General features: G+C 43.2%; 1 protein-coding gene across 1 annotated transcript in view; it reads right to left on the bottom strand.

Annotated features, from left to right (window-relative positions):
* The window catches only part of LOC121845457 (AP-1 complex subunit sigma-2-like), a 34,323-nt gene extending 11,577 nt beyond the window's left edge, over positions 1 to 22,746 (bottom strand). Inside the window, exons 1-4 of the mRNA XM_042316881.1 lie at positions 22,532 to 22,746; positions 16,881 to 17,059; positions 2,159 to 2,267; positions 34 to 171 (exon numbers count right to left, since the gene is read on the bottom strand). Coding sequence (XP_042172815.1) covers positions 34 to 171; positions 2,159 to 2,267; positions 16,881 to 17,059 — 426 coding nt within the window. The 5' untranslated portion in view covers positions 22,532 to 22,746. The remainder of the gene's footprint in view (positions 1 to 33; positions 172 to 2,158; positions 2,268 to 16,880; positions 17,060 to 22,531) is intronic.
* Between the last annotated feature and the right edge of the window lie 1,069 nt (positions 22,747 to 23,815).

Raw genomic sequence — 23,815 nt, 5'->3', positions numbered from 1 at the left:
GGTCCCGGTCTTGGGGTCAGTGAGGTATTTTACCTCCTGCAGTAGGTCAGCTTGTTCTATAGCCTTTAGTACATTCTTCTTAGACGTGTCCTGAGCCTCTCCTCCCAGCAAGAACTCATCCAGGATGAAGTAGGCCTTCTCAAAGTTAAATATGATGTCCAGCTCACACACCTAGAGCACACACACACACACACAGTGGTGGAAAAAGTACCCATTTGTCAAAGATACCTTAATAAAAAATGACAGCATGGTGAAGCAAGGTAATGTTTCCCACATTTTCAGACAACTAAACAACTATTGATTTAGAACTACGTAAAGTTACCACAAGTCGCAAAGAAAACAGGAGCTGCCTCCACTTTTCCACGGGGGACCGGTACGAACGTGTGCACTCAGTCTGCAAGTGGCTCTGGGCATCCACTAAATAACTAAAATGTCAAATGTATAAATGTGTGTTGAAGAAAAATGTTGACTAACATAACCCTAGATACGCCAATGTTGACAAAACGGTCTGTGACTGTCATACAGTCCTCGCTAGCCTAACTTCCTTTCATGGGCCACGTTAGCTAGTTGACATTAGCCTTCTACATCTAGCTACATATTAAACTTCCATCCTCTCAGGCCAGGGGCACAACAATGTATGCATTAATGGTTGGATCAGAATCACTTTTATAATCATTAGAGAGTAGGGAGTAGGGAAAAGAGAATAGGGAATAGAGAGTAGGTAATAGAGAGTAGGTAGTAGAGAGTAGGGAATAGGGAATAGAGCATAGGGAGTAGGGAATAGAGAGTAGGGAATAGAGAGTAGGGAATAGAGAGTAGGGAATAGGGAATAGAGAGTAGGGAGTAGGGAATAGAGAGTAGGGAGTAGGGAATATTGAATAGGGAATAGAGAGTAGGTAATAGAGAGTAGGTAATAGAGAGTAAGTAATAGAGAGTAGGGAGTAGGGAATATGGAATAGGGAATAGAGAGTAGAGAGTAGGGAATAGAGCGTAGGGAATAGAGAGTAGGGAATAGGGAGTAGAGAGTAGAGAATAGGGAGTAGAGAGTAGGGAATAGGGAGTAGAGAGTAGGGAATAGAGAGTAGAGAGTAGGGAATAGAGAGTAGGGAGTAGGGAATAGAGGGTAGGGAATAGGGAATAGAGTAGGGAATAGAGAGTAGGGAGTAGGGAATAGAGAGTAGGGAATAGAGAGTAGGGAGTAGGGCGTAGTAAATAGGGAGTAGGGAATAGGAAATAGAGTAGGGAATAGAGAGTAGGGAGTAGGGAATAGAGAGTAGGGAATAGAGAGTAGGGAGTAGGGAATAGAGAGTAGGGAATATAAAGTAGGGAGTAGGGAATAGAGAGTAGGGAATAGGGAGTAGAGAGTAGGGAATAGGGAGTAGAGTAGGGAATAGAGAGTAGGGAGTAGGGAATAGAGAGTAGAGAGTAGGGAATAGAGAGTAGGGAATAGAGAGTAGGGAATAGAGAGTAGAGAGTAGGGAATAGAGAGTAGGGAGTAGGGAATAGAGAGTAGGGAATATAAAGTAGGGAGTAGGGAATAGAGAGTAGGGAATAGGGAGTAGAGAGTAGGGAATAGGGAGTAGAGTAGGGAATAGAGAGTAGGGAGTAGGGAATAGAGAGTAGGGAGTAGGGAATAGAGAGTAGAGAGTAGGGAATAGAGAGTAGGGAATAGAGAGTAGGGAATAGGGAGTAGAGAGTAGGGAATAGAGCGTAGGGAGTAGGGAATAGAGAGTAGGGAATATAAAGTAGGGAGTAGGGAATAGAGAGTAGGGAATAGGGAGTAGAGAGTAGGGAATAGGGAGTAGAGTAGGGAATAGAGAGTAGGGAGTAGGGAATAGAGAGTAGAGAGTAGGGAATAGAGAGTAGGGAATAGAGAGTAGGGAATAGGGAGTAGAGAGTAGGGAATAGAGAGTAGGGAGTAGGGAATAGAGAGTAGGGAGTAGGGAATAGAGAGTAGGGAATAGGGAGTAGGGTATAGGGAGTAGGGAGTAGGGAGTAGGGCGTAGTAAATAGGGAGTAGGGAATAGGGAATAGAGAATAGAGAGTAGGGAGTAGGGAATAGAGAGTAGGGAATAGAGAGTAGGGAATAGGAAATAGGGAGTAGGGAGTAGGAAATAGGGAGTAGAGAATAAAGAGTAGAGAATAGATGGATACGTACACTGCCAAAGTACTTATCCAGTAGTTCCACATATCTGTGGATGATCTCTAGTGTGATCAGCTCGTTGTCCTGGTTCTCTATGGCACAGCAGAAATACAGGCTGGCATACCTGAAACCCCCCCACACACACCTGTTAATAACACTCACAGCTTGGTGTCCTGGTCCTCAATGGCACAGCAGAAACAGAATAACAACATGGGAGCATGAGGAACAGGACAGAGCTGAGTCTGTCGAGATGGAGGAGGTGAGAGAGGGATGGAGTTGGTATGGCACTGTTGGCAAAGCTCTCTGTCACTCTCTCCTCTCCTCCCACTCTCCTCTGCCTCTCCCTTCCCCTCTCCTCCACTCCTCTGCTCTGCCACTCCCCCCACCTCCCGCTCTACTCCCCTGTCCTCCTCCCCTCTCCCCTCTGCCTCTCCTCATCCCCTCTGCCTCCTCCTCTACCTCTCCACTCCCCTGTTCTCCTCTCTCTTCTCCTCCCCCTTCTCTCCTCTCCTCCACTCTCTCTCTTTTGCCTCTCCCTTCCTCTCCTCCCTCCTCTGCCTCTTTTCATCTGCCCCTCTCCCTTCATCTGCCTCTCCCCTCCTTCTCCTCATCTGCCTCTCCCCCTCTCCTCATCTGCCTCTCCCCCTCTCCACTCCCCTGTTCTCCTCTCCTCTCTTCTCTCCTTCCCTCTGCTCTCCCCTCCTCTCTCTCCTCTGCCTCTCCCTGCCTCTCCTCCCTCTGCCTCTCCTTTCATCTGACTCTCCTTTCATCTGCCTCTCCTCTGCCTCTCCCCTCCCTTCATCTGCCTCTCCTCTGCCTCTCCCCTCCCCTCCTGCCCTCTCCTCTCATCTGCCCTCTCCCCCTCCCCTGCCTCTATTTCTCCCCTTTTTCTCCCCCACTCTGCCTCTTCTCCCCTCTGCCTATCCTCTCCTCTCTCATCAGCATTCAGACACTTGTCCCGAAGCCACTCCTGCGTTGTTTTGAATGTGTGTAGAATAATAACGAAGACATCAAAACTATGAAATAACACATAGGGAATCATAACCCAAAAAGTTAATTAACTCAAAATATATTTTATTTTTGAGATTCTTCAAATACCCTCATTTTGCCTTGATGACAGCTTTGCACACTCTTAACCAGCTTCACCTGGAATGTTTTTCCAACAGTCTTGAATGAGTTCCCACATATGCTGAGCACTTGTTGGATGCTTTTCCTTCACTCTGTGGTCCGACTCATCCCAAACCATCTCAATTTGGTTGAGGTCGGGTGATTGTTGAGGCCAGGTCATCTGATGCAGCACTCCATCACGCTCCTTCTTGGTAAAATATCCCTTACACAGCATGGAGGTGTGATGGGTCATTGTCCTTTTGAAAAACAAATGGTAGTCCCACTAAGCGCAAACCCGATGGGATGGTGTATCACTGCAGAATGCTGTGGTAGCCATGCTGGTTAAGTGTGCCTTGATTTCTAAATAAATCACATCATAACATACATAACATATCATAACATACATCATAACACCTCCTCCTCCATGCTTTACGGTGAAAAATACACGCGCAGAGATCATCCGTTCACCCACACCGCGTCTCACAATGACACGGCAGTTGAAACCAAAAAAAAATTAAAAATCCAATTTGGACTCCAGACCAGAGGACAAATTTCCACCGATCTAATTCATGTCCATTGCTCACGTTTCTTCATGCAGGTGAGTCTCCTCTTCTTATTGGTGTCCTTTAGTAGTGGTTTCTTTGCAGCAATTCGACCATGAAGGCCTGATTCACTCCGTCTCCTCAGAACAGTTGATGTTGAGATGTATGTTACTTGAACTCTGTGAAGCATTTATTTGGGCTGCAATTTCAGATGCTGTTAACTCTAATGAACTTATCCTCTGCAGCAGAGGTCACTCTGGGTCTTCCTTTCCTGTGGCAGTCCTCATGAGAGCTAGTTTCATCATAGCGCTTGATGGTTTTTGCGACTGCACTTGAAGAAACTTTCAAAGTTCTTGAAACTTTCTGTATTGACTGACCTTCATGTCTTAAAGTAATGATGGACTGTTGTTTCTCTTTGCTTATTTGAGCTGTTCTTGCCATAATATGGACTTAGTATTTTACCAAATAGGGCTATCTTCTGTATACCCCCCCCGCCCCCTTACCTTATCACAACACAACACAACTGATTGGCTCAAATGCATTAAGAAGGAAAGAAAATCCACAAATTAACTTTAACACTTTTTTGGTTACTACATGTGTTATGTCATAGTTTTGATGTCTTCACTATTATTCTACAATTTAGAAAATAGTAAAAATAAAGAAAATCCCTTGAATGAGTTGTAAAACTTTTGACCGGTAGTGTACATTTGCAAAAATAAATTACAACCTGTTTTCACTTTAGTCATTATGGGGTGTTGTGTATAGATTGATGAGGAAAAATGTTGTATTTAATCCATTTTTAGAACAACACTGTAACCTAACAAAATGTTGAAAAAGTCAAGGGGTCTGAATACTTTCCGGATGCACCGTAGGCCTACCAGCAGCATACCACCCTGCATTCCACTGCTGACTTGCCTCTGAAGCTAAGCAGGGTATGTCCTGGTCGGTCCCAGATGCTGCTGGAAGTGGAGGGCCAGTAAGAGGCACTCTTTCCTCTGGTCTAAAAAAATGTATTCCAATACCTCTGGGTAGTGATTGGGGATATCGCCCTGTGTAAGGTGCCGTCTTTTGGATGGGACTTTAATGTAGTATTTTAAACTTTAAACTGGTATTTTACATAATGTCGCCGGAGGGGATAGCTGCCATTTTACGGGCTCCAAACCAACTGTGCTTGTTTTCTCGCATTGTTTGTAACTTATTTTTTACATACAGTGGGGCAAAAAAGTATTTAGTCAGTCACAAATTGTGCAAGTTCTCCCACTTAAAAAGATGAGAGAGGCCTGTAATTTTCATCATAGGTACACTTCAACTATGGCAGACAAAATGAGAAAAAAAAAATCCAGAAAATCACATTGTAGGATTTTTAATGAATTTATTTGCAAATTATGGTGGAAAATAAGTATTTGGCCAATAACAAAAGTTTCTCAATACTTTGTTATATACCCTTTGTTGGCAATGACAGAGGTCAAACGTTTTCTGTAAGTCTTCACAAGGTTTTCACACACTGTTGCTGGTATTTTGGCCCATTCCTCCATACAGATCTCCTCTAGAGCAGTGATGTTTTGGGGCTGTTGCTGGGCAACACGGACTTTCAACTCCCTCTAAAGATTTTCTATGGGGTTGAGATCTGGAGACTGGCTAGGCCACTCCAGGACCTCGAAATGCTTCTTACGAAGCCACTCCTTCGTTGCCTGGGCGGTGTGTTTGGGATCATTGTCATGCTGAAAGACCCAGCCACATTTCATCTTCAATGCCCTTGCTGATGGAAGGAGGTTTTCACTCAAAATCTCACGATATATGGCCCCGTTCATTCTTTCCTTTCGTCAGTCGTCCTGGTCCCTTTGCAGAAAAACAGCCCCAAAGCATGTTTCCACCCCCATGCTTCACAGTAGGTATGGTGTTCTTTGGATGCAACTCAGCATTCATTGTCCTCCAAACACGACGAGTTGAGTTTTTACCAAAAAGTAATATTTTGGTTTCATCTGACCATATGACATTCTCCCAATCTTCTTCTGGATCATCCAAATGCTCTCTAGCAAACTTCAGACGGGCCTGGACATGTACTGGCTTAAGCAGGGGGACACGTCTGGCACTGCAGGATTTGAGTCCCTGGCGGCGTAGTGTGTTACTGATGGTAGGCTTTGTTACTTTGGTCCCAGCTCTCTGCAGGTCATTCACTAGATCCCCCCGTGTGGTTCTGGGATTTTTGACCCCACGGGGTGAGATCTTGCATGGAGCCCCAGATCGAGGGAGATTTGGTCTTGTATGTCTTCCATTTCCTAATAATTACTCCCACAGTTGATTTCTTCAAACCAAGCTGCTTACCTATTGCAGATTCAGTCTTCCCAGCCTGGTGCAGGTCTACAATTTTGTTTCTGGTGTCCTTTGACAGCTCTTTGGTCTTGGCCATAGTGGAGTTTGGAGTGTGACTGTTTGAGGTTAGTATACATCCCCTGGCACAGTCCCCGCAGCCGGACAACTTTCTCACGGGTTCTGGAAGGAAATGCTGTAGGAACGCTCAACCGGTGTCGCTCATTCAGCCGACAGAAACTTTAAACCGGTTTTCCCCATTAAGCAGCGAGTCGGAGTCAGAAGCCGAGTCTTCTCTGGTCTCTACTCCTCCCGTTACGGGGTCTGAGACGCCGAAGCTTCCCACCATTAGCTCTGACAAATTGAAAACTCTAGTCATCGGCGACTCCATTACCCGCAGTATTAGAATTAAAACGAATCATCCAGCAATCATATACTATTTACCAGGGGGCAGGGCTACCGACGTTAAGGCTAATCTGAAGATGGTGGACCCTGATCTCTCTTTTGAAGAACATATCAAGACCATTTCAAGGACAGCTTTTTTTCCATCTACGTAACATTGCAAAAATCAGAAACTTTCTGTCCAAAAATTAATCCATGCTTTTGTCACTTCTAGGTTAGGCTACTGCAATGCTCTACTTTCCGGCTACCCGGATAAAGCACTAAATAAACTTCAGTTAGTGCTAAATACGGCTGCTAGAATCCTGACTAGAACCAAAAAATTGTATCATATTACTCCAGTGCTAGCCTCCCTACACTGGCTTCCTGTCAAAGCAAGGGCTGATTTCAAGGTTTTACTGCTAACCTACAAAGCATTACATGGGCTTGCTCCTACCTATCTCTCTAATTTGGTCCTGCCGTACATACCTACACGTACGCTACGGTCACAAGACGCAGGCCTCCTAATTGTCCCTAGAATTTCTAAGCAAACAGCTGGAGGCAGGGCTTTCTCCTATAGAGCTCCATTTTTATGGAACGGTCTGCCTACCCATGTCAGAGACGCAAACTCGGTCTCAACCTTTAAGTCTTTACTGAAGACTCATCTCTTCAGTGGGTCATATGATTGAGTGTAGTCTGGCCCAGGAGTGGGAAGGTGAACGGAAAGGCTCTGGAGCAACAAACCGCCCTTGCTGTCTCTGCCTGGCCGGTTCCCCTCTTTCCACTGGGATTCTCTGCCTCTAACCCTATTACAGGGGCTGAGTCACTGGCTTACTGGGGCTCTCTCATGCCGTCCCTGGAAGGGGTGCGTCACCTGAGTGGGTTGATTCACTGATGTGGTCATCCTGTCTGGGTTGGCGCCCCCCCTTGGGTTGTGCCATGGCGGAGATCTTTGTGGGCTATACTCAGCCTTGTCTCAGGATGGTAAGTTGGTGGTTGAAGATATCCCTCTAGTGGTGTGGGGGCTGTGCTTTGGCAAAGTGGGTGGGGTTATATCCTTCCTGTTTGGCCCTGTCCGGGGTGTCCTCGGATGGGGCCACAGTGTCTCCTGACCCCTCCTGTCTCAGCCTCCAGTATTTATGCTGCAGTAGTTTGTGTCGGGGGGCTAGGGTCAGCTTGTTATATCTGGAGTACTTCTCCTGTCCTATTCGGTGTCCTGTGTGAATCTAAGTGTGCGTTCTCTAATTCTCTCCTTCTCTCTTTCTTTCTCTCTCTCGGAGGACCTGAGCCCTAGGACCATGCCCCAGGACTACCTGACATGATGACTCCTTGCTGTCCCCAGTCCACCTGGCCATGCTGCTGCTCCAGTTTCAACTGTTCTGCCTTATTATTATTCGACCATGCTGGTCATTTATGAACATTTGAACATCTTGGCCATGTTCTGTTATAATCTCCACCCGGCACAGCCAGAAGAGGACTGGCCACCCCACATAGCCTGGTTCCTCTCTAGGTTTCTTCCTAGGTTTTGGCCTTTCTAGGGAGTTTTTCCTAGCCACCGTGCTTCTACACCTGCATTGCTTGCTGTTTGGGGTTTTAGGCTGGGTTCCTGTACAGCACTTTGAGATATCAGCTGATGTACGAAGGGCTATATAAATACATTTGATTTGATTTGAGGTTGTGGACAGGTGTCTTTTATACTGATAACAAGTTCAAACAGGTGCCATTAATACAGGTAACGAGTGGAGGACAGAGGAGCCTCTTAAAGAAGTTACAAGTTACAAGTCTGTGAGAGCCAGAAATCTTGCTTGTTTGTAGGTGACCAAATACTTATGTTCCACCATCATTTGCAAATAAATTCATAAAAAATCCTACAATGTGATTTTCTGGATTTTTTTTGGTAGTTGAAGTGTACCTTTGATGAAAATTACAGGCCTCTCTCATCTCTCATCATTTAAGTGGGAGAACTTGCACAATTGATGGCTGACTAAATACTTTTTTGCCCCACTGTAGTGTTGCTGCTACCATCTCTTTTGACCGAAAATACCTTCTGGATATCAGAACAGCGATTACTCACCTCAAACTGGCCAAAGATTTTTTTTGTTAATGCGAAGGATATACTGTTTCCCCAAGACCAGGCCCAAATCCCCATCATCCGCATGAAGAAAAGACAGAAATAAAGAGTCGGGGTGCCTTTTGAGAATTCGTCAGCGAGTGGGTAAACCACCTTTACCATCCGTTCTATTGGCCAACGTGCAATCACTGGAAAATAAACTGGATAATATATGATCGAGACTATCCTACCAACAGGACATTAAAAACTGTAATGTATTATGTTTCACCAAGTCGTGGCTGAACGAAGACACAGGGAATATACAGCTGGCTGGGTTTTCCATGCATTGAGCAGCTACGTCTGGTAAGACAAGGGGTGGAGGTCTGTGTCTATTCGTAAATAACAGCTGGTGTGCAATGTCTAATATTAAAGAAGTCTCTGGGTATTACTCACTTGACGTAGAGTACCTCATGATAAGCTGTAGACCACACTATCTACCAAGAGAGTTTATCTATATTATTCGTAGCCGTCTATTTACCACCACAAGCCGATGCTGGTACTAAGACCGCACTCAGCGAGCTGTAGAAGGCCATAAGCAAACAAGAAAATGCTCATCCAGAAGCGGCGCTCCTAGTGGCCGGGGACTTTAATGCAGGCAAACTTAAATCCGCTTTACCTCATTTCTACCAGCATGTCACGTGCAACCAGAGGAAAAAAAAAAAACTCTAGACCACTTTTACTCCACACACAGAGACGCATACACATCTCTCCCTCCATTTGGCAAATCTGACCATAATTCTATTCTCCAGATTCCTGCTTACAAGCTAAAACTAAAGCAGGAAGTACCAGTGACTCGCTCAATACGTAAGTGGTCAGATGAAGCGGATGCTACGCTATAGGCCTGTTTTGCTAGCACAGACTGTAATATGTTCTGGGATTCCTCCAATGACATTGAGGAGTATACCATCTCAGTCACCGGCTTAATCAATAAGTGTATCGACAGCGTCGTCCCCACAGCAACCATATGTACATATCCCAACTAGAAGCCATGGATTACAGGCAACATCCGCACCAAGCTAAAGGCTAGAGCTGACGCTTTCAAGGAGCGGGACACTAATCTGGATGCTATGCCCTCAGACAAACCATCAAACAGGCAAAGTGTCAATACAGAACTAAGATTGAATCCTACAACACCGGCTCTGAAGCTCGTTGGATGTGGCAGGGCTTGAAAACTATTACAGACTACAAAGGGAAACCCAGCAGTGACCTGCCCAGTGACGTGAGCCTACCAGACGAGCTAAATGCCTTTAATGCTTGTTTCCAGGGAAGCAACACTGAAGCATGCATGAGAGCACCAGCTGTTCCGTATACTGCCCAAACAGATCCACAGATGATGCAATCTCAATAGCACTCCACAATTCCCTTTCCCACCTGGACAAAAGGAACACCTATGTGAGAATGCTGTTCATTGACTACAGCTTAGCGTTCAACACCATAGCGCCCACAAAGCTCATCACTAAGCTAAGGACCCTGGGACTAAACACCTCCCTCTGCAACTGGATCCTGGACTTCCTGACGGGCCCCCAGGGGATAAGGGTAGGCAACAACACATCTGCCAAGCTGATCCTCAACACGGTGGCCCCTCAGGGGTGCGTGCTTATTCTCCTCCTGTACTCCCTGTTCATCCACGTCTGCGTGGCCAAGCACGACTCCAACACCATCATTAAGTTTGCTGACAACACAACAGTGGTAGACCTGATCACCGACAATGATGAGACAGCCTATAGGGAGGAGGTCAGAGAACTGGCACTGTGGGGCCTGGACAACAACCTCTCCTTCAACGTGAGCAAGACAAAGGAGGTGATCGTGGCGGCACTAAAGATTGTAATGCGTACGGCCCATTACATCACTGGGACCAAGCTTCCTGACATCAAGGACCTATATACTAGGCTGTGTCAGAGGAAGGCCCAAAAAATTGTCAAAGACTCCAGTCACCCAGGTCACAGACGGTTCTGTCTGCTACCACACGGCAAGTGGTACCGGAGTGCCAAGTCAAGGTCCAAAAGGCTTAAAAGCTTATCCCCAAGCCATAAGACTGCTGAACAATTAAATAAATGGCCACCCGGACTATTTACATTGACCCCCCATCCCTTTGTTTTTACACTGCTGCCTGCTACTCTCTGTTTATTATCTATGCATAGTCACTTTACCACTACCAACATGTACAAATTACCTTGACTAACCTGTACCCCCACACACTGACTCGGTAACGGTACCCTCTGTATACAGCCTCGTTATTGTTATTTCAGTGTTACTTTTTATTTATTTTTTAATAATGTTTAGTAAATATTTTAATCTCCATCTTAACTCATCTTACTCCCTTTCATCAATGTTTCAGTAGACCTGCTCCCTCTTATCAATGTTTCAGTAGACCTGCTCCCTCTTATCAATGTTTCAGTAGACCTGCTCCCTCTTATCAATGTTTCAGAACTACTCCCTCTTATCAATGATACATATATTAAATATAAGAATGAGTGTGTGTTGTCGTCACAACCCGGCTCCTGGGAAGTGACAAAGAGCTCTGATAGGACCAGGGCACAAATAATAATAATCAACAATTTTGCTCTTTATTTAGCCATCTTACATATAAAACCTTATTTGTTAATCAAAAATTGTGAATAACTCACCACAGGTTAATGACATGGTTGTGCTTGAATGGATGCACATAACTCTGTATAACTTTGTATTGGAGAGAGTCTCAGTCTTAAATCTTTTTCCACACACAGTCTGTGCCTGTATTTGGTTTTCATGCTAGGGAGGGCCGAGAATCCACTCCCACATAGCTACGTGGTTGCAAAGGGCATCAGTGTCTTAACTTCTTGGTGACAGGGGGCAGTATTTTCACGTCCGGATGAAATGCATGCCCAAATTCAACTGCCTGCTACTCATTTCATTTTTAATTTTACCTTTATTTAACCAGGCAAGTCAGTTAAGAACACATTCTTATTTTCAATGACGGCCTGGGAACAGTGGGTTAACTGCCTGTTCACGGGCAGAACAACAGATTTGTACCTTGTCAGCTCAGGGGTTTGAACTCACAACCTTCCGGTTACTAGTCCAACGCTCTAACCACTAGGCTACCTGAAGAAACTCTGAAGTTTCTAAAACTGTTTGAATCATGTCTGTGAGTATAACAGAACCTATTTAGCAGGTGAAACCCCGAGGTCAAACCATTCAGATAGTTTTTTTTAGGTCACTCTCTTTTCAATGGGTTTCATTGGGAATCCAGATTTCTAAGGGACCTTCTTGCAGTTCCTATCGCTTCCACTGGATGGCAACAGTCTTTAGAAATTGGTTGATGTTATTCCTTTGTGTAATAAAGAAGTACGGCCATCTTAAACGAGGGTCACTTCATGTGTTACTGTTAGATGGAGGTGCGTGACCAGAAAGCTAGCTACAGTTTGTTTTCCTCCTGTATTGAACACAGATCATCCCGTCTTCAATTTTATCGATTATTTACGTTAAAAAATACCTAAAGTTGTATTACAAAAATAGTTTGAAATGTTTTGGCAAAGTTTACAGGTAACTTTTGAGATATTTTGTAGTCACGTTGCGCAAGTTGGAACCGGTGTTTTTCTGGATCAAAACGCGCCAAATAAATTTACATTTTGGATATATATCGACAGAATTAATCCAACAAAAGTACCATTTGTGATGTTTATGGGACATATTGGAGTGCCAACAAAAGAAGCTCGTCAAAGGTAAGGCATGAATTATATTTTTATTTCTGCTTTTTGTGTCGCGCCTGCAGGGTTGAAATATGGTTTCTCTCTTTGTTTACGGAGGTGCTATCCTCAGATAATAGCATCGTTTGCTTTCCCCGAAAAGCCTTTTTGAAATCTGACATGTTGGCTGGATTCACAACAAGTGTAGCTTTAATTTGCTATCTTGCATGTGTGATTTAATGAAAGTTTGATTTTTATAGTAATTTATTTGAATTTGGCGCTCTGCATTTTCCGCTAGCGTCCCACATATCCCAGCTATGTTAACAGCATTATTTGCCAAGGCACGATACTCTGAGTGCAGCCCTATCCAGAAATCTGGCAGTGGCTTCTGATTAAACTCAATTTTCACAGAACAGCTTGTTGCAATTTCAATGAGGCTCTCTTGTTCAGATATCGGTAAGTGGACTGGAGGCAGGACATGAAAGGGATAACGAATCCAGTTGTTTGTGTCGTCCGTTTTGGGAAAGTACCTGCGTAATTGCACACCCAACTCAGTCAGGTGCTTCGCTATATCACATTTGACATTGTCCGTAAGCTTGAGTTTATTTGCACACAAAAAATGATACAATGATGGAAATACCTTTGTGTTGTCTTTGTTAATGCAGACAGAAAATAGCTCGAACTTCTTAATCATAGCCTCAACTTTGTCACGCATATTGAATGTAGTTGCGGAGAGTCCCTGTAATCCTAGATTCAGATCATTCAGGCGAGAAAAAACGTCACCCAGATAGGCCAGTCATGTGAGAAAGTCGTCGTGCAAGTGGTCAGACAAGAGAAAATTATGGTCAGTAAAGAAAACTTAAAACTCGTCTCTCAATTTTTAAAAAACGTGTCAATACTTTGCCCCTTGAAAACCAGCGCTTTTCTATATGTTTTAAAAGCGTTACATGGTTGCTGCCCTTATCATTGCATAATGCAGAAAATACACAAGAGTTCAGGGGCCTTGCTTTAATAAAAGTTAACCATTTTCACTGTAGTGTCCAAAACGTCTTTCAAGCTGGCAGGTATTCCCTTGGCAGCAAGAGCCTCTCGGTGGATGCTGCAGTGTGCCCAAGTGGCGTTGGGAGCAACAGCTTGCACGCGTGTTACCACTCCACTATGTCTCCCTGTCATGTCTTCTGTGCCATCAGTACAGATACCAACACATCTTGACCACCAAAGTCCATTTGATGTCACAAAGCTGTCCAATACTTTAAAAATATCCTCTCCTGTTGTCCTGGTTTCCAGTGGTTTGCAGAAGAGGATGTCTTCCTTAATTGACCCCCATAAACGTAACGGGCATATACCAGGAGCTGTGCCAGGCCCGCCATGTCTGTTGACTCATCCAGCTGTAACGCATAGAATTCACTGGCTTGTATGCGAAGCAGTAATTGTTTCAAAACATCTCCTGCCATGTCACTGATGCATTGTGAAACAGTGTTGTTTGATGAAGGCATTGTCTGTATAGTTTTTTGGGCCTTTTCCCCCAGCATTGTCCCTGCCATATCCGCAGCAGCAGAAATAATTAAGTCCTCCACAATAGTATGGGGCTTGCCTGTCCTAGCCACTCGGTAGCTCACTATATAAGACGCTTCCAGCCCCTTCTTATTAATGGTATCTGTTGCTTTTATACATGTCTTACTACTCAAAAGTCGTCTTTAATCTCGCTCAAAAAACTCTGGTGGCTTACTTTTCAAATTGTCATGTTTAGTTTCCAAAACGGAACCTAAAATGGCTGCCATCGTGCGCCATCATGAATAAATGTATTTTGTCCCCCCACACCAAACGCGATCACGACACGCAGGTTAAAATATCAAAACAAACTCTGAACCAATTACATTTATTTGGGGACAGGTCAAAAAGCATTAAACCTTTATGGCAATTTAGCTAGCTAGCTTGCACTTGCTATCTAATTTGTTCTATTTAGCTAGATTGCTGTTGCTAGCTAATTTGTCCTGGGACATAAACATTGAGTTGTTATTTTACCTGAAGTGCACAAGGTCCTCTACTCTGACAATTAAGCCACACATAAAACAGTCAACTGAATAATTTCTAGTCATCTCTCCTCCTTCTAGGCTTTTTCTTCTCTTGACTTTATATTGTGATTGGCAACTTACATAAATTAGGTGCATTACCGCCACTGACCTCATTCGTCTTTCAGTCACCCACGTGGGTATAACCAATGGGGAGATGGCACGTGGGTACCTGCTTCTATAAACCAATGAGGAGATGGGAGAGTCAGGACTTGCAGCGTGATCTGCGTCAGAAATAGAACTTACTTTTATTTTAGCCCTTGGCAACGCAGACGCTCGTTGGCGCGCGCAAGCATTGTGGGTGCAATAATTGTATAATATAGATTACTACATTTATTTTGCAACACTCGCGCACGCAACAAGAGCGGTGTAGTCAATGTCCGCACAAGAGTGAAGGTTTCCCGCAAGAGAGTAATGGTTAATGTGATTGGATGTTAATTATTTGACTAACTGTATTTGACATTGTGTTGTTATTTCGCTGAACACTAGATGGTTTAATTAGATTTTTGGCAGTGAAACGAGGCTACTCAGGCGAGAAAGAAAAAAAAAAACTCACCCAAATGTATATCCCCATTGGAAAATATAAATGTACTGTTTGAAAAATTATATTTTTATGTGAATCACATTTTTATTTGGCGTACCCTCGACAGCATTGCCTGGGATTAACTGCTCTATGGGAATTCGCTAGTACTTTGTTAGCATAAAAAAATATAAAAAAATAACAGCCCTTGTGTACACTGCAGGTAATACCGTATACCCTCGGGTGGTACAGAAACACTATAACGGTATGGAAATCTGGACACCGCCCAGCTCTAATTCATTATGAAGTAATACGCGTGTATGTACGGCACAACAAATTAAACCCAAATAAATCCTGATCCGAAGATACTTTTCTGACAGTGATAAGGATGGCAACCTGTTGGGGGATGACTTGCTTCCCAAATACCATCCTATTCCCTATATAGTGCACTACGTTTGACCAAAGCCAAAAGTAATGCACTATAGTCAGTTGAAGTCGGAAGTTTACATACACCTTAGTCATATACATTTAAACTCAGTTTTTCACAATTCCTGACATTTAATCCTAGTATTCCCTGTCTTACGTCAGTTCGATCACCACTTTATTTTATGATTGTGAAATATCAGAATAATAGTAGAGAATTATTTTTTTCAGCTATTATCACATTCCCAGTGGGTCAGAAGTTTACATACACTCAATTAGTATTTGGTAGCATTGCCTTTAAATTGTTTAACTTGGGTCAAACGTTCTGGGTAGCCTTCCACAAGCTTCCCACAACCAGCAGAACTGGTGTAACTGAGTCAGGTTTGTAGGCCTCCTTGCTCGCAGACGCTTTTGCAGTTCAGCCCACACATTTTCTACAAACTTGAGGTCAGGGCTTTGTGATGGCCACTCCAATACCTCCAATACCCTGACTAAGCCATTTTGACACAACTTTGGAAGTATGCTTGGGGTCATTGTCCATTTGGAAGACCCATTTGCGACCAAGCTTTAACTTCCTGATTGATGTCTTGAGATGTTGCTTCAATATATCCACATAATATTCCTCCTCGTGATGCCATCTATTTTGCGAAGTGCACCAGTCCCTCCTGCAGCAAAGCATCCCCACAACATGATGCTGAGGCTTGCAATCCTCCCCATTATTCCCAATTTTCCTACAAACATTCCTACAAACATAATGATGGTCATTATGGCCAAACAGTTCTATTTTTGTTTCATCAGACCAGAGGACATTTGGCTTCTTTATGGTGGTTTTGGAGCAGTCGCTTCTTCCTTGCTGAGCGGCCTTTCAGGTTATGTCGATATAGGACTTGTTTTACTGTGGATATAGCTACTTTTGTACTTGTTTCCTCCAGCATCTTTATAAGGTCCTTTGTGGTTGTTCTGGGATTGTTTTGCACTTTTCCCACCAAAGTACGTTCATCTCTAGGAGACAGAACGTGTCTCCTTCCTGAGCGGTATGATAGCCACGTCGTCCCTTGGTGTTTATACTTGCGTACTATTGATTGTACAGATGAACGAGGTATCTTCAGGCGTTTGGAAATTGCTCCCAAGGATGAACCAGACTTGTGGAGGTCTACAATTTTTTGGAGGTCTTGGCTGATTTCTTTTGATTTTCCCATGATGTCAAGCAAAGAGGCACTGAGTTTGAAGGTAGGCCTTGAAATACATTCACAGGTACACCAATTGACTCAAATGATGTCAATTAGAAGCTTTTGATTGGCTAAAGCCATTACATTTTCTGGAATTTTCCAAGCTGTTTAAAGGCACAGTCAACGTAGTGTATGTAAACTTCTGACCCACTGGAATTGTGATACAGTGAATTATAAATTAAATAATCTGTCTGTAAACAATTGTTGGAAAAATGACTTGTGTCATGCACAAAGTAGATGTCCTAACCGACTTGCCAAAACTATAGTTTGTTAACAAGAAATTTGTTGAGTGATTGAAAAATGTGTTTTAATGACTCCAACCTAAGTGTATGTAAACTTCAACTGTAGAGAACAACGTGCTTGAGCTCTATCAATACTCACCTCTTGTAAACAACCTTGAGGTCTCTCCACTCCAGAAATGAACACATCTTTGGTTTCCTAGCCAGAACCGTCTGGACCAGCTCTCTGGTAATCTTCTTCTTCTCCTTATCAGACAGAGGAACATACCACTTCTGGAGACGCAGCTTCCCCTGCCTACTGAACAGCAGCATGAACTGCATCTGGAAGAGAGGAGAGAAGGAGGGATATTAGTGGAGACAGGGAGGAGAGAAGGAGGGATATTAGTGGAGACAGGGAGGAGAGAAGGAGGGATATTAGTGGAGACAGTGAGGAGAGAAGGAGGGATATTAGTGGAGACAGTGAGGAGAGAAGGAGGGATATTATTGGAGACAGGGAGGAGAGAAGGAGGGATATTAGTGGAGACAGGGAGGAGAGGAGAGAAGGAGGGATATTAGTGGAGACAGGGAGGAGAGGAGAGAAGGAGGGATATTAGTGGAGACAGTGAGGAGAGAAGGAGGGATATTAGTGGAGACAGTGAGGAGAGAAGGAGGGATATTAGTGGAGACAGTGAGGAGAGAAGGAGGGATATTAGTGGAGACAGTGAGGAGAGAAGGAGGGATATTAGTGGAGACAGGGAGGAGAGAAGGAGGGATATTAGTGGAGACAGGGAGGAGAGAAGGAGAGATATTAGTGGAGACAGGGAGGAGAGGAGAGAAGGAGGGATATTAGTGGAGACATCTGCCCCTAAACCCTAACCAAATAATTGTTATATTTATTCTCCCCCCTCTAGAACCAAAACGTACACATTGGGGTTCACGATCTGTTTGACTAAATATGTCTAAAAATCCTATCTACAAATCAGGTCACGCTACCGAACCTGCTATAACATACTGTAGGTCTGTATGCTGCCTTTTCGTTGCAACAGCCTAAATGCCAATCACCAAGCTACCCTGCTACAACATATTGAAGGTCTGTCTGTAGGTTCTGCTCGTGATATTAAATTGCAGGCGCAGATGCTACGATTTCAAAACGATTTGGAGCACAGTTGAAAAGTTGACGCTCTGACAATACAATGAACTAATAATTAGAAAAATAAAAGCAGTACTTTTGTGTGTGAGATATGCCGTGAGAGGTGCCGTGAGTGTGAGAAGAGACTCAATTTCAAGTATCATTGCAAACGGGTCTGAATAGTTATGTAAATAAGGTATCTGTTTTTTATTTTTTATTACATTTGCCAAAAAAAAAAAATTAAAACTTTTTTTTTCATTATGGGGTATTCTGTGTAGATTGATGAGTAAAACATTTTTTTAAGTCAATTTTTGAATAAGGCTGTAAATGTAACAAAATGTGGAAAAAGTCAAGGGGTCTGAATACTTTCCAAAGGCACTCTAAATTATGAAATCTGCCAGGGAGATATGTATGCTGTAGCTAAGAACATAAGTGTATGTTGTGTGGCAAGCTGTTAGTAGCTCATCTGCTAATAATTTGGTCTCCCCATCATAATTTAGCCTACGGTTCTGAATTGGTGGTGCACGTGTAACCTAAAGACAGTTTTAGAGAAATGTCCTCATTGAATATTGCAAGAGCTTTCAATGTCTGCTTATTTTTTATTAAAAATTAAATCACCTATATTTAACCAGGTAGGCTAGTTGAGAACAAATTCTCATTTACAACTGCGACCTGGCCAAAAAAGAGCAAAGCAGTGTGACAAACAACACAGAGTTACACATGGAATAAACAAACATACAGTCAATAACACAATAGAGAAAAAGTCTATATACTGTGTGTGCAAATGAGGTAAGATAAGGGAGGGAAGGCAATAAATAGGCCATAGTGGCAAAATAATTACAATTTAGCAATTAAACACTGGAGTGATATATGTGCAGAAGATGAATGTGCTAGTAGAGATACTGGGGTGCAAAGGAGCAACAAAAAAAACTGTATGGGGATGAGGTAGTTGGATATTTACAGATGGGCTATGTACAGGTGCAGTGATCTGTGAGAGGCTCTGACAGCTGGTGCTTAAAGTTAGTGAGGGAGATATGAGTCTCCAGCTTCAGTGATTTTTGCAATTCGTTCCAGTCATTGGCAGCAGAGAACTGGAAGGCGGCCAAAGGGGGAATTGGATTTGGGGGTGACCAGTGAGATATACCTGCTGGAGTGCGTGCAACGGGTGGGTGCTGCTATGGTGACCAGTGAGCTGAGATAAGGCAGGACTTTGCTAGGTAAAGAGTTATAGATGACCTGGAGCCAGTGGGTTGGGCAACGAATATGAAGCGAGGGCCAGCCAATGAGAGCATACAGGTCGCAGTGGTGGGTAGTATATGGGGCTTTGGTGACAAAACGGATGGCACTGTGATAGACTGCATCCAATTTGCTGAGTAGAGTGTTGGAGGCTATAATCAAATCAAATCAAATCAAATCTATATTGTAAATGACATCGCCGAAGTCAAGAATTGGTAGGATAGTCAGTTTTACCCAGGGTATGTTTGGCAGCATGAGTGAAGAGGATGCTTTGTTGTGAAATAGGAAGCCGATTGGAGATTTAATTTTGGATTGGAGATGCTTAATGTGAGTCTGGAAGGAGAGTTTACAGTCTAACCAGACACCTAGGTATTTGTAATTGTCCACATATTCTAAGTCCGAACCGTCCAGAGTAGTGATGCTGGACGGGCTGGCAGGTGCGGGCAGCAATCGGTTCTAGAGCGTGCATTTAGTTTTACTTGCATTTAAAAGCAGTTGGGAGGCCACGGAAGGAGAGTTGTATGGCATTGAAGCTTGTCAGGAGGTTAGTTAACACAGTGTCCAAAGGGCCAGAAGGGCCAGAAGTATACAGAATGGTGTCGTCTGCGTAGAGGTGGATCAGTGAATCACCAGCAGCAAGAGCGACATCATTGATGTATACAGTGAAGCGAGTCGGTCTGAGATTTTAACCCTGTGTCACCCCCATAGAGACTGCCAGAGGTCCGGACAACAGACCCTCCTATTTGACACACTGAACTCTGTCTGAGAAGTAGTTGGTGAACCAGGCGAGGCAGTCATTTAAGAAACCAAGGCTGTTGAGTCTGCCGATAAGAATGTGGTGATTGACAGAGTCGAAAGCCTTGGCCAGGTTGATGAATACGGCTGCACAGTATTTAAGTAAGCAAGCAAAACAATGATATGCCGCCATGATATGTCGGCATTATTTATCATATGGTTCTGACTTGTGCAGGGAGAATACTGTTAGAATGCCCCATGTTCTGAATTCTGTCTCTACATTTCAAAAAGTGCTGAACAAATAGTTATAGGGACTACTTGCTCATGAATGTCTTAATAAATCGAAATTACGGCTTGCCTCGTATCCACTCGTTTGCTTATGCCATAGTTTGTACATCTCAATTGTGATATTGCTTATTTAGGTCTCATTAGTATCTTATTCATAATTTTAAGCAATTTCATTGTTTCGCTTACTTTCTTCACGTGGAGGGGATACTATATAATGTTGTTGGATCTGTAATCATGTTTGCCAGTGACAGTCTCTTCCCATTCAAATATTTTTAACAAAAAGTTCAGTAGGCTACTGTAATAGACCCATGTAATTACAGTTGATATTGCAAGGGTTGTTTTGCGCAATGCGCTGTCTGTGAGTCGGTATATCATCTATAAAAGTGGATCCTTTTTAGACCACATAGGCCTAATAAAATAATACATATTTTGTAGTGGCTTTGTGGCATGCATTTTTTTTAATGGTTGAGTTTGCACCACCAATATTGACATGTTAAAATCGTCACTGCACGTTTGAAACCCTCGCTTAAGTTTCGAGTCACAAGCATAAATTAGCATAAATAATTGAATGAGCTCGCTGGGGACAGATTGAAATCCGTGCGTCCCAACTCCAAGCGTGACCGTATAGTCTCTCCCCCACCGGCCACTACCTGGTTTCCACTAGCTTCCATAGCCACAAAGTCAGACTCACAGCCACAAAGTCCAAATTGGCTACAGAAATGTGCTTTTTGGTCTTAATTTAAGGTTAGCAGTGTGGTTACTGTTAGGTTCAAATCCAATTTTAAGAGGATAAATTGTATAAATGGGCGGGGTTTATGACTTTGTTTAAGGAGGTGCATTTGTGCTGCCTTGGCCAACATAACGGAGTAACGTTATATTTGGACTTTATGTCAGCGGTAGAAACAGGCGGAGAGTTCTAAATATGTATATTAAAAGTCAAACAATATCATGCCGGAGACGACTTACCTTTCACTGTTAGTTCAATTCTTCAAAGGGTAATGATGCACTCTCACTCAATGCACAGTCTGTTAGTTTGGTATTCACAGTGAATGAATACCCGTCTACTGCTCCAGTTGTCAACCCCACGCAGTTGTCAAACGACAACTACATTTACCATTGGACTCTGGGCGCTTTTACGATTTTTCATTGGTCAATAAACTCGGTTATTCCCGCCTACATCATGGCCCAGTTTGGCTGTCTAGGTTCAAAATATCTTCAGTCAAGGCTGTTATGTTCGTCAATCACTTTATCGCCCCCAATGTCATCCTCGAATGTTGTCTGAAGATTAAAATCTGAGATATATCGATAAAGCTATACATAATTCCTAATCAATAAAATGAAAGTATAGTAGCCTAAAAATGTATGTCTGTCAACAGTTTGTTTCAGATGCAATGTGAAATACAAAAAGTATAACATTTCAAAGTGGTCAAGGCATTTTCAGTGCAGCAGCGCTGTCTTGTGACCGACCATCATAACACACCTGCAGCAGTATTTCCACTAGATAGCACAGCCACAAAGTCAATATTGGCTATATCGTAAAAAAAGTTATGAAAACAAACATTTGATTTTTGGTACAAATTTAAGGTTAGGGTTAGGAATTAGTTTCGCAGTGTGGTTAAGGTTGTTTAAAATCACTTTCGAAGAAGCGATACTGTAGAAATAGGCAGGGGTTTCTGACTTTGTGGCGGTGGTAACTAGTGACAACCCTGCAGCAGGTCGGTAAATCATGCAAGAAATGACGAGACGCTGCTCCTTAAACCACCATATTAATTTGGGAATGGAGAGCTAGGCAATGATGCAGTTGATGCAATTTAAAATGTAGAATTCTTGACAGTTTTGCCTTGGATTCAGCAGGCTACTGCCATTACACATCTGGCTAAAGATAACTTTGACACCTTCTGGAAACAGAAGATGCTACAGAAATGAGGAGTCCATCCATATCATGTGCCTGGACCGATTCCACGCATTTCAAGGTCGCATTGAGACAATGTTTTATCAATGACCTAAACCCTGCTCAGATAATCCCTACCATTGTGTCGCTGAGTTGTCGTAGTACTGCTACAAATGGACATTGTCCCAGGGGCTATTGTCAGCAGTAATAATCTGCCTATGAACCAGAGTTATACTTTTAGCACTGAGGCTGGGTGCCCTAATAGGAAGTCCACTGTGTGCAGCTCATCCTGCGCTATCAGCTCAAACATTAATATCACTGTCATGTCTACATCTGATAAGCGTCCCAGTAAAGCAATAAAAACAATCAATCATCCTAGAAAAGCCCCAAAAAATGGACTACGTTAATGTAGCCTAAGAAACAAGGTTAATGAAATCGATAACTTGCTAGTAACAGATAACATTCATATTGTAGCGACCCGCACAGACAGCTGTGTGTTATGTGTTAGGCTAGTAGGTGGTTGTGTTGTGCTTACCAGTACCCAGTGTTCGCGGGGTCCGACATGCCAATCAACCTGCTATCTGCCAATCACGGGAATGCCTGGAATGTTCTGATGCCTGGCATCCTGGCGGTTGGCGGAGTGGCGTGGAGGGGGGTTGGGCAGGGGGATGGAGCATTGGAAGTTAAGACCAGGTTTAGCCTTTGTTCTCTCTCTTACGTCTGGCCTTCACAAGAGAAGGTAACGGTTAGCTGCACCATCAAGAGCACCCTGACCGGTTGGACAGTAAGGCGCTACAGAGGGTAGTGCCTATGGCTTAGTACATCACTTGGGCCAAGCTTCCTGCCATCCAGGACATATAGTACCAGTAAAAGTTTGGACACACCTACTCATTCAAGGGTTTTTCTTAATGTTTTCTACATTGTAGAATAATAGTGAAGACATCAAAACTATGAAATAACACAAGTAGTAACACATGTAGGAATCATGTAGTAACCAAAAAAGTGTTAAACAAATCAAAATATATTTTAGATTCTTCAAAATAGCCACCCTTTGCCTTTATGACAGCTTTGCACACTCTTGGCATTCTCTCAACCAGCTTCATGAAGTAGTCACCTGGAATGGATTTCAATTAACAGGTGTGCCTTGTTGAAAGTGAATTTGTGGAATTTCTTTCCTTCTTAATGTGTTTAAGCCAATCAGTTGTGTTGTGACAAGGTATGATGGGTATACAGGAGATAGCCCTATTTGGTAAAACACCAAGTCCATATTATGGCAAGAACAGCTCCAATAAGCAAAGAGAAACAACAGTCCATCATTACTTTAAGACATGAAGGTCAGTTACTTTGGAACAAGTTTCTTCAAGTGCAGTCGCAAAAAACAATCAAGCGCTATGATGAAACTGGCTCTCATCAGGACCGTCACAGGAAACAAATGATCAACTGCCTTTCAGCATGCTTATAGGGGAGGGCACTTAACATGCATGGTACTTCCGAAAATGATTGATGATTGGCTGAAAGATATTCATAATAAAAATTGTTGGACATGTTTTGCTAGATTTCAGTGCAGCTTTTGACATTAGCTATCATAATCTGCTGTTGGAAAAACTCATGTGTTATGGCTTTACATCCCGGCTATATTGTGGATGGAGAGTTACCTGTCCAGGAGAGCAGAGGGTGTTCTTTAATGGAAGCCTCTCCAGCATTAATCCAGGTAGAGTCAGGCATTCTCCAGGGCAGCTGTTTAGACCACTTACTTTTTTCAATCTTTACTAAGGACTTGCCACTGAGTAAAGCCTGTGTCTATGTATGCTGATGACTC

The sequence above is a fragment of the Oncorhynchus tshawytscha genome, unplaced genomic scaffold (assembly GCF_018296145.1).
Source record: "Oncorhynchus tshawytscha isolate Ot180627B unplaced genomic scaffold, Otsh_v2.0 Un_contig_2559_pilon_pilon, whole genome shotgun sequence".
Taxonomy (NCBI): Eukaryota; Metazoa; Chordata; class Actinopteri; order Salmoniformes; family Salmonidae; genus Oncorhynchus; species Oncorhynchus tshawytscha.
Note: the sequence above shows the minus strand (reverse complement) of the source record. Positions and strands in the feature narration are given on the sequence as shown.